Here is an 11655-nt window from a genome sequence, read left to right on the forward strand (position 1 = left end):
TGTGTGTGTGTGTGTGTGTACATATACATCCTCTTGTGGCGAAAGTAGATAAGAAGTGACAAATCACAGTCTTTGTGCCCTTCAGTATCGGAACAAGGTGCACTTTGAGAAGCTTTGTCCTTCTGCTCTTACTGAAGTGTCAAGGTAATAATAAATCATGTTTTAAAAGGCAATGGAGAAAATGAGTAATCTCATGACAGCAGATGCTTCAGCTTACTTGAGGAGCTCATAGTTCTTCTCGTTCAGGCGGACAGCGTTCTCACGCCAGAACTTCTCTGACTTGTGGACAGGACTCCACTCCAAGCGGCCAGACTTGAGTTCAGAGCTGTACTCATCAAATGAGCTGTTGATCAAAAATAAACATCATTACCTCAGACAAAAACAAAAACTACTTTAACTGATGATGTGAAGAAGAATGATTTGCGCTGTGTAGTGCACAGTTAAAGTACAGAAATATCATATGGATATGTTAATGGTAGCTGTATGAAAAGGATTGCACAAAGACACTTGACTTTTTATTCAAGCTCCATTTTTTAAAGAAATAATGGTTTAGTAAACTAACTATGAATACATGTTATTCATAAATAATCTTAATTAGGTACCTGAGATCCTGCACACTCTCTCCGAGCCTTTCAAGCAGGAACTTAATGTCCTCAGTGATGTCCTCATCATCATATTTCTGCTGCTCAAGGTTCTCGAGCTGCTTCAGCACCTTGCACTGAATCATAGCCAGTGCATACTCCTGACGAGTCTCCCTCTCCGCCGATTTCTCCAGGAGATTCTGTCAAAGAAAAGATCATTATTAATTCGCTAATTGATGAGAAACTTAGCTGAGGTCTGAATCAGAAAGCAGAAATGACTCAATGAACGAACAGGCTAATAAATCATACTTAACTATTAGTCAATGGAAGAAAAAAAATACTCAACATTCATGATGAACTGTTTAAGTAATTTATTGAGCTAAACCTCAAACATCTGCCTGTTGCACCTTTTTTGTTTTTGCCTGTAACAACTTATGAAAGATGAGAATTTATTTATAAATATACACTGTTGCGGTCAGAAATGTTGCTATACGATCTATACTGTGTTGCTGTAATATTCCTTTGTTTTAAATCACAATACAGAAATCAATGAGCAGGAGACCTCTGCAGCATCATTATGCATTTATTTATGTGTTCATCATGATTTTATGACTGAATCACTGTGATGACTAGACTGATATTTGAGAAATCGGTTGTGCGTGTTTGGTCATTTTATTCAGGTCCATTTTGCAGTTGATTTGTTTTCTATATTTTCATGTATTTCTCATTGTAGTATCGTAACATTGTCAACTCCTGATGTTAAACAACTTTATTAAAAGGTATAAAATCTGTCCAATGGAGCTAATGGTTTTCATAATACCCATCCTTAACTAGGATTCAAATTCAGGTGTTGTGAGTGAGTGTGAAGAGAAAGAAAAGTAGAGTTGCCCAGCAACAAGAACACAATGTTCAAGTATTATAAAAGCTATTTCTGACATAAAATCTGCGGACAAAGTTCTCGGAGCCTGGCCTCAGGCTTTAATGGAGAGAAAATTGTGGTGGCAACACTTGGAGTGACTCAAAAGAGAAGTGGCTTCTGCACTGGGACTGAGATAGAAGAAATCACTCCATACCTTGATTGGCCCCTACAGCTAACACTTAGGGAAAAGCTATGACTAGGTCAAGGTCATAGTCAAATGTATTTATATCGAATATTTCCAACAGCTTCCGAAGTGCTTTACAAACTAAAAAGCAACTAAACAAGGAAAATGCACAACAATGACAATAAAAATAAAAATATGAAGAAGAAAGAACAATACAATAAGAAAAAAACAAAAGCAAAAAAACTAAGAACAACAATGACTGAGGCTGTTAAAACAAGTGTCTAGTGTCTCCACTATTAAAAAAGTTCCAGCATTTGTGCAGCTTTAATGTATAGCAGCAGACTATTCCAGAGTGTGGGACCTGCCACAGAGAAGGCACTGTCACTGCGAGACTTAAGTTTAAGCCTTGGAATGATAACATTAGTTTTGAACTAGACCTCATGGTTCTTTCTGGAGCATGAATAGATAGGAGCTAAGATGGGTAAGAATAGACTCGCCCATTTAATGATTTAAAAACAAAAGGTAAAATTTTAAATCAGATCATATAAGTAACAGGAAGCCAGTGTAAAGAGGCAGATCAGCTGGAGGCGACTGGTACAAACTGAAATAAAGAGAGTTGCAGACGTCCAATCTGCAAGTAATGAAGAGATGAATAATGTGTTCAAAGGCATTAGCTGGAAGGTGTTACCTTGGCTAGCTGTCTCAGATGGAAAAAGCTATATTGGTGCACTCACCTGCCTACACAATTTAAACGAACCATCAAGGTACACGGCATGGGTTTAACATTTGTCTTACAATGAGTGGATAAAGTAACAGAGTTGCCAAACATTCATTTAGGTTTAAAAAATTTAAGGACATCCACTGTTTAACATCTCAAAGGCAACACAATAACAGCTGAAATGAGTCTATCCCTGCTTTTAAAGGCAACAGATCTGCAAGTCATCTGCAAAACACGGAAATGAAAGGCTATACCGTGAAAAAATAGACCCCAGTGGCAACATATACAGTGCAAACAAGGCTGGATCTAAAATTGGGCCTTGAGGTACACCATAATAAAGAGGGGCTATGTTCAAGCTGTAGGGGGCCATGTTACATAAAAGGTCCTCCTAGATCAGTGAGATCAAAACCACTGAAGAACAGATTCTTTCAGGCTACAATGTGATAGGAGGATATCATGGTTAACCATGTCGAAGGCTGCTGTAAGGCCCAACAACAACAGGGTAGCAGGGCTGCCAGAATCCAGAGTTAAAAGAATATAATTAAAACCCCTTAAACGTGCTGTCTCAGTGCTATGTAGTGACTTAAAACCAGACTGAAACTTTTCAGACTATGAGTAGACCACTTTCTCTAAAACTTTTGAAAGAAAGGGAAGCTTTGAAATGGACCTGTAATTAGCCTGAGCAGCTGGGTCCAGTATGTGTTTTTTTAAGAAGAGGATTTTAAAAAGAGCCCATTTAAAACATGATGGGACACAGCCTGTAATAAAAGAAGTGTTAATTAATCTCTGTATAAAGCTGAGCACACAGGGGTCTGAGGCGGTGGGTGATGAGAGGGGGCCTAATAGCTGAAACTGTGTCACTCAAAATTGCCTAAAACTCATCATACATACTTGGTGAAGGTACAGCACCAAATTATTACATGGACTAATAATATGATTAAAAACATTAAAAAGTAGTAAAACTATAGAATTAGTATTTAGTGTTTACAGTAAACACTTTACTGTAAACACTCTTGGTAAACAGAGATACCGTCCTTAAATACCTGTAAAGAAACATACGACCTATTGTTTTCCCATCTCCTCTCAGCACGGCTGCATTTATGTCTAAGGGTGTGTGTATATTCATTCAAACAGGGTTCTGAAAATGGCTTAGAGCGCTTAGTCCTGAGTGGTGCGACTAAGTCCAAGATATCAGTGCAGGTGGAATTAAAACTATCAGAATTGTCCTCGACACTTTCACAGACTGAATTTATTATCCTATAATGAAGAAATGTGATACTAGATTGAGGGGCTATTAGATGATTGCGCGCTTGTCTTTTATGTGCTAGAGTGCATGACTTATCTAAAGAGCAGCGCAACGTTATAGTGAATATCGCAGAAAAATGACCAGAGAGACACAATTCAGATATTTCTGTCATGTACACACCAAACCTCTGTGATAGCACTAAGTCCAGTGTGTGACCTTTTTTATGAGGGGGGCCAGTGACCCACTGTGTCAGGTTAAAAGAGTCCAGAACATTTAGAATGTCCTTGACCAGAGGTTTAGACTCACAGCAGACATGATTGATGTTTGTTTGAGTGTTTGGTGGCAACGAAAACGGATGTTGAACACTGTACATATACCTCCACCCATACCCGAGGTCCAAGGGAGGCTGAAGAATGTGAAGTCTGGAGGAAGAAGTTCAGAAAAAGCTACAGACTCACCACAGTTTCTGTCAAAAACAGAAAACCAAGCTGCTGAGACTTTGTCATTAAGAAGTTGCTTAATACAAATGTCTTGTTTGATGGTGATCTATTATTTAATAAAGCTATTTGAAGAGTGCAGATTTTGACATCTGAAGCACAAGCATAGACAAGGCTGCAAAGATTTGTGAGATCCATGCTACATCCACAGGACCGAGGCCGCTTAGGAAAACAGGGAACCAGAAGAAGCTGATCCAATGTTATGGGATCTCCAGGGACAACATGCAGGATCCATCTAAAGGTGTACTCCACTGGTCCTGTAGTTGCATGAGAAGCACAGAGGTAAGCCCCGACTCTGATGAGTGTACCAGCCCGTTTTCCCTGTTTCCTTGGGAGCTTCTTCCAGGGTGTGGCATTAGGGAGTTGGCACAGGTATGTCAAAAGGTGGTAAAGCTTGTCTTTGCGCAGTTTGTTTCAGAACTAGACCATAAGATGCTTTGATCTCTAAAGGCAACTGGTGATCACACACGTAGTACTAAGACATTTAGAGATATTATAGAAAGGAAGAGAACTAACATTAATCAAGACAAAAACTGACAGACACCTTGCCATGTGTTCTGCTGGCACCATCTTTTCTGGCACCAGCAAATGTGACTAATATATCACAAATGTCTTTTAAGAGTAACCTGCAATGTCTTCACAAAGATCAAACAGTCAAGTCACTCCAAATATTTAGAGCCTAGTTACCACCTAAGGAGTTGTGGCTACAAGAAGGTTCAACATTTTTAGGCCTTAACAGAGTAGTCAAAACAAAAGTTTTAGAGTCACAGTTAAACTACTGCTAACACATCACAAACGCAGCAGTTCTGCCTTTGAGGATGTGTTCAAGGACTTCCAGATGGTCTGGATAATAAGTCACTTTCCTCATCCCATGTGGTGAGCAGAATCATTTGCATAATTAGGACATTTGGGACAAATAGCAACATGCAGAAAAGCGCTGAATATTTTTGTAAAATAATCTCAAAATAATCTCAGCCTTCCCCTTTGTTGACACCCAGAACCCCTGGGTGTCAACAAAGAAATACCCCATTTGTTGGTGAAAAACAACGTCTTGTAGCTCTCAAACGCACACACCATACAGCAAGTTGACACACTCATAAGAAAACCCGCTTAACGTAAAGATGTATCCATGCACCACTGCTTTTAATTAAGTGTAATGTAGTGAAGTTCCAATGAAGAAAACAAAGCCCCTATCTTTCACGGGTGCATTTACCAAAACCTTCATGTGACATCTCTACTGGCAGGAGTGTGATGAAAAAGCTGTGGGCTGAAATTAAAACCAGAAACAGATGCAGCGATTGAGAGCACGCATAAAACAGGACATAAATTTGGTGTCAAATAAGTTTCTTTCAGCATAAATGAAAAAAAAAACAAAAAAACAATAAAAACATTGTAATACTGACTCAGATTACAATGACATAAGTGAATACCTTCCTCAACTTTAGGTTCTAAAATCAGCTCTGAGCTCATGTTTCAATCATGTAATCAATGCCATTTATAACACCATTGTGCTCTGAGCAAGGTCACTGAAGCTGTCTGGGTTGAAAAAAATGAAAGCAACGCTATCACTGAAAAGTTTTATTTAAAGATCCATATTTCCCTTTAGACATTTCACAGAGTAGAAAAGATTTTTTGTTTAGTATTCAAGATGATGTGTGCTGAGGGTGGTCAGGTACTGCAGGCTGTCAGTTATACTAATGCGTTGCTTTAAGCAGAGGATCCTTACAGTCTGTGTGATTAGTATGCTGTCTGTCTTTTACAGAAAAAACAAATCATCTGCATAATATGTGTAATCATTCAGGACTACGTAATTATTTCTATACTTTTCCCAAGAACAGTAGCGAGCTTGATGAAGACCTGAAAGCTACTCCACTGAGTGCATTTCCTATATGTTCCAGACTTGCACTGGTACCCTGTCAGAATTATTAACTCTGTGCAGTTAAAAATTACATTAACATTAGCTAAAAAATGAGGCCTATGCCATTAATTCAGTTTTGTCAGTAGCACACTATAGGGATTTCATTACCTGGCATAAACAAAAAACAACAAAGTCCAGAACACAGCTCTTAGGACTACATTAAATATTCAGTAGATGTTTTGAACAATCACAGCAGGGAGCTGAAAAGGGAGCATAGTCATAAATTGCATTTATGTATCATTTATGGCCCTGCTTCTTTATAGGCAGCCCCATCTGTTGATTTAGAGTTGCCATTTTCGTTTCCTCTTCTTTGATAAAGAGCAGAATCCAATTAGATGCAAATATGCTGTGCCAGAGTCTGAGAAAACGCATGCTCTATATCAGAATTAAAGTGCTGGTAAGAACTATGTGTTAACAAACGCTTTTCCATTTACTCATCCAACAGTTACACAGTCATGTTTCAGGCCACCTGATGAACCTGTAGTCCAGCCTTTTAGTTCTGTTTTAGGTCTCCACTGACTTGAGGAAAGTATATGTGTCTTCAGCTGCTACACACTCCACTACGCTTTCCAGCTAGTTGCTGTTTGGTGTTTATCATGTAGGCTAAAGTGCTTTGTTTTGTTTCCTGACAAACAGCAGTCAGCTGTAACAGGGTGACAGGGTGAGACGGGTGAGAATCGACCAAACATTAAAATTGGGAAAAGCTGCAGATTTATATTTCTGTTTGGGTTTGTGATCACCACAAGAGAACCCTTTCACTGCGATGCATTGTTATTTAATATATTCTAACTAATTGTAGCCACTCCACATACTTGATAGCTCTAGGTTTTCCCCAAAACAGAGGACAAAGGACAAAGACAAAGCACAGAGAAAATGCAGATGCAGTTGTATCAGTGGGAAACATACAATGAGTGAAAAATTCTCCACCAACCCTGAAGGCAGCCAGAATGATTCGGGTGACCTTCTCCTTGACAGACTCCTGGAGGATGTCGGACAGGGCAGGCACTACGTTGTAACGTCTCAACTGTTCACAGAGCTGAGGACTGAAGGCCAGGAGCCAAACACAGAAGATCATCTGGTACTGGAGCTGGAAGCCACACTTGTTGCTCAGCACTGCTGTGATGCTTAAGCAGAAAAACAATATAAATAAATAAAAAGTAAAATGGATCAAAAAAAGTGAAAAGGGAAAAAGACCAACGTTTATCACTGCTAGCTGTTTACTAATAGGAGAGCTTTCACAGCTGTGTCCCTACACACTGCTCTTCCATTATCTGTGATGATGGCTGAGAATGAGATGTTCAGTCTTTAAATAACAGAAGAGTTGTTCAAATGGAGAGTATGGTACTAATGATTACAAGTAGACAGAGTGTCATACATTTGCAGAAATAGCTGTAAAATGCAGAGATGTGGATCTCACAGATGTGCGATAATTATGTGATACAGATTAAGCAATGAGGCATTGGTGAAAGATGATGGTAAATCATGCATAATTTGTACATTAAATTTTGAACCTTTCATGTTCTGTCTCACTCAGTTTTAGTAAGCATGAACCTGCAAAGTTCTCGATTGTTTGAATGGCAATTGTACAGTAATATCTGAGGGGGACTCTTCAGCACTTTGCTTATTTTTGGTCAGTTACAGACTAATTTGTAACAAATATGACGAATATGGTTAAAAGTACATGTGAAATTGTGTGGCTCTGAATTTTGTTTTGTTTTGTTTACATATCAAGTTTCATTTATTTTCGTCAGGGCAGAGATTGCACCTTCTTCACAGCAGCACCAAAAGCTACATCAGATCTTTTTTAAACAAAATATAAACTTGGTATAGAGTCAGTAGTTAATTTTTCATACTGCTTTGTGCTGTCTGGACTAAATTTTTCACCTTATAGTGTGTCTCTTATATAAATTAAGTCAAATGCAGATGATTAACAGCCAGGCTTTATACTACAGCCTTACTTATGTTTGGGTAAAAGGTAAGTCAGAGGTTTGCCCTACTGTGACTGGCTGTTAGGTTATTAGCTTATCCAACCATCAGACAGGCAAAGAGTCCCATCAAGAGAATAATTTTACATTGAAACAGTGGATGAAGTGGATATAGAAATATAGCTGAAAAGCCAGTAAAATGTCAAAATTTCATGGCTCCTGCTCCTTCAAATAGGTGAATTTTCTGCTTCTCCTTTTAGTCCTTTTGTTCACCTAGAGATGTGGCTTGTTGTCAGCCAAAACGGGCATTGTGATGCTGTTATCTTGAGCTCTATTTCCTGATTTTTTTATCTTTCAGTGGTTTTTGAAACTTACTTGATCGGAAGAAAAGTAGTGTGAAAACAAACAAACAATAAACCAGCTGCTGCACAACCTTTTCACATGTTTATATCATTAATTGCCTAACAGAGAAAAAGACATTTAGAAGACCAGAGAGGTTCTACTAATCGACTCAATCAGGAACCAAACCTCGATTATCGCATACAGGAAACTGAAGTGAAATGGGAACTTCAAAAACAATTATGCCATTATAAAAAAAATTCCCATGGTACAGAGCCTTTATCAAAATATGTCTGTGCCAACTATCCATCATTACTCAATTTTTAAATATTTTTTAGCAACTTTAAAGAACAACCTTTTCCATAAGCTCTTAGTCTTTACAAGATATTTAAGTCTCACAGTACAGCAAAAGCAAGATGATCACTGGTGACTCAAGGAAAAGCAGAGCAGACATGTATGAATCAGGAGGACAGCTGAGATTACAACTATATTTTTGAAAAGAGCAAACAAAGTTACGATGCTTTAGCAGCAGCAGCACTGTGTCATGACATCCTGACAGAGACACTCTACAATACTACTTTACATGATGTGACTGTCACTGTCATTATTCTTCCTTTCAGTAATTCTTTTCAATCTAACTAATGTATTTACAAGAATCCGAAGCATAAACAAACCCATGATAAATCAGGAACTGTATTCATATTGATTCCAAGGGCTATTTCAGCAGCTTAACCAATGTTTAAGTCAACCTTAATACATGCTTCACTCACCAGTTAACTCCATCAGCCTCCACCCAGGCAAACCTATACTCATTGATCCTCAGCATCAGCTGGAGGCACCCAGCTACACACTGGACATACTGAGAGCTCTGCAAAAGACAGTGGCAAACATTTACTTAAACATGAACTAAAGCCTTAGCAGTGAAACCAGGAGAAAAAAAAATGTTAGAAAGTCAAACACATTTAGTGCAGCTCTGAAACATGAAGAAGTTGATGATCAGGGACAGCACATTGAGAAAAAAAACAAAAAAAAACAAAACACTCCAAACTTTGCATTACAGTCACCTTTCAAACCCCAGGCATCGCACATGCAGTCTTTTCATATGAGTCCATCAACACATGCTAGATCACACACCAACAGTACAATACAGAGCAGCAGGAGGGAAAACGCTCATCACACCTAAGCAGAATAATGTAAATTGAGATTAGAGTGGAAGAAGCTGAGAGGAGAGAACTGATCACATTAATCTGTTATTTTAAAGAGGTTGGGTAGAAGCAAAGAAGTCCAGCGAGAGAAACAGGCAGCAGTGAAGAGAGAAGGAGCGGGGGTTACCTGGCTGAAAATGCAGAGAAAAGATGACGATCAATTGTTAGATAGCCATGTACATATTTCTGAGCATACTTATCAGAGTAATTATATATTGTATTAAAGATATGAGATATAAAATGGTAGGATGCTGCTGCTGTGCAAATGCTTTTTATATTTTTCCTTTTTTATTTCAATGTTCAGGGAAAGATGTTTGTCATGCGCTTTCTGTTTTAAAGAGAACTAGCTTACAGCATGCAATTTTCAATTAGACAGTTAAAAACAAACAGTGGCAGCAAACACCATGCCGTCTAAATGGAGAATTCTTTCTAAAAGCGTCTCATCAGCTGACTCATTTCTCCAACCATCTGGAATTAATAATGAAGATCTTGAATGCAGGAAGAAGATGGGGCAGAAACGGGGAGGAGAGAAAAGATGTGAAAGTCCAGTGACAGCTGACAGATGCCAGCTTGCACAAACCCAGCATTTTGGTTTCTTTAAACTCTTTGTATGGGAAGCGCCAGGATGGTTGAAGCTGCACTTCACTCATACTCACTTCACTGGGAGAAATAGTTCCTGCTCCAATGCTTGTTTCAGGACCTGTACCGTGTAGATTCTAATGAGAAATAAACAAAAGAAAGAGGTGCAAAATTGTTCAAAGGGATTCACTTCAAGCCAAGGTACAGAGGCAGTGGACTCTACACGGTATGTAATTCAGGGACAGCAGGTGCTCACTGATTGGTTGCCTGGCTGCTGAGGGGGAAAGGAACATCAAATGCAATTTCAGGAAGCAGTTTAAAAAAACTTGCAAAGACAGAACGTGTTAAAAATAAGAACAGTCACAAAACCATGCTGTTGTCAAAAGTTGGATATCTATAAAATCTGAAGACAACTTTGGGGCTATGCTGGAAATACTGCCATACAATGGAGAAACTAGATGTCGTTTTATCAGCCTACTCTTTATTGCATACATCTGCCAAAGCATCGCTAGCACCTACAGAGCATCTGTCAATGGAAAAATCTCAAGGTCTGACAAGCCTGTTCAAACCCAATATGAATACATTATATTTCAAACAAGGCTTCCACTGTGAGCCCAAAACCTGAATAAAATGCTGACAAAATGAATAGGTGGAAATTATGAATTACCTTGGCTTTTTAGAGTTACACTCTGGAAAAAGGGAGTAAATTAAACCCCACCGGTGAAAGAGGAGCCCAGTGTCTCGAGAAGCTGAGAGCCAATATCTGAGATGTTAATAACCCATGAAATAATTCAGGAAAAAAAAAGTTGGAACCATTTCATGCAGCTCCAAAAATTGATTTGAACACTAATGTTCAAACTGAACCAAATCGAAGAGTGCAAATGAAATGGATCTTTACTAACCAGCATTATGAAATGTAATTTGTGCAATGATTTAAATGATCTTGCAATATTCATACTGAAAATGAATGTTAATGAGAATAAATGTACTGTTTTAGTCACGTTCATGGTGTTTCTTAACTTTAAACATCAAGCAACCTTACTATATATACTACTACCAATACCAGCAATTATACATACACGCAACAAAGAGACAATTAACTGTACAATAGTGTAGCACAAAAATTAAATGCTTAAAGGTTCTTTCTCCACAAGCAGTTAATCACAATCTATGTGACCTTAAAAACTGAAAACAGCTTTAAAACTCAGATTTAGAAACTATTTTAACATTATATTTTTTGCAAACAATTACGCTTCATTTACCTGTGAGCTGAGTTGACTCTTGATCCAGTTGAAGTAGTAGTTCAGATCACTTCCTTCCATCAGATCGCGGCCCCAGGCAGCCAGCTTAGCGATGATCCTCGCCGCCTATTAAATGAAGGAGGATATTTTACATCCATATTGTCTGCTAGCAACAGAAATTTACAGAAAATCCTCAATAAAATATAAAGTACTGACAGATCACGGTGTATGTAATGTAAAATATGCTATTTGTTATATTACTGTCATACCAATATACAGGGAGTGCAGAATTATTAGGCAAGTTGTATTTTTGAGGAATAATTTTATTATTGAACAACAACCATGTTCTCAATGAACCCAAAA

The 11655-nt window shown here is 38.3% G+C and overlaps 1 protein-coding gene across 2 annotated transcripts in view; it reads right to left on the reverse strand.

Moving 5' to 3' along the window:
* atp6v1h (ATPase H+ transporting V1 subunit H) overlaps positions 1 to 11655 on the reverse strand; it is a 30888-nt gene that overhangs the window by 11792 nt on the left and 7441 nt on the right. Inside the window, exons 6-11 of one of the 2 annotated variants that reach the window (XM_005742507.1) lie at positions 11314 to 11418; positions 10129 to 10188; positions 9038 to 9135; positions 6935 to 7127; positions 603 to 781; positions 218 to 343 (exon numbers count right to left, since the gene is read on the reverse strand). In XM_005742507.1, coding sequence (XP_005742564.1) covers positions 218 to 343; positions 603 to 781; positions 6935 to 7127; positions 9038 to 9135; positions 10129 to 10188; positions 11314 to 11418 — 761 coding nt within the window. The remainder of the gene's footprint in view (positions 1 to 217; positions 344 to 602; positions 782 to 6934; positions 7128 to 9037; positions 9136 to 10128; positions 10189 to 11313; positions 11419 to 11655) is intronic. The other variant, XM_005742508.2, reaches the window with a different exon arrangement.

The sequence above is a fragment of the Pundamilia nyererei genome, unplaced genomic scaffold, assembly GCF_000239375.1.
Source record: "Pundamilia nyererei isolate P.nyererei 1_Seehausen unplaced genomic scaffold, PunNye1.0 scaffold00121, whole genome shotgun sequence".
NCBI lineage: Eukaryota > Metazoa > Chordata > Actinopteri > Cichliformes > Cichlidae > Pundamilia > Pundamilia nyererei.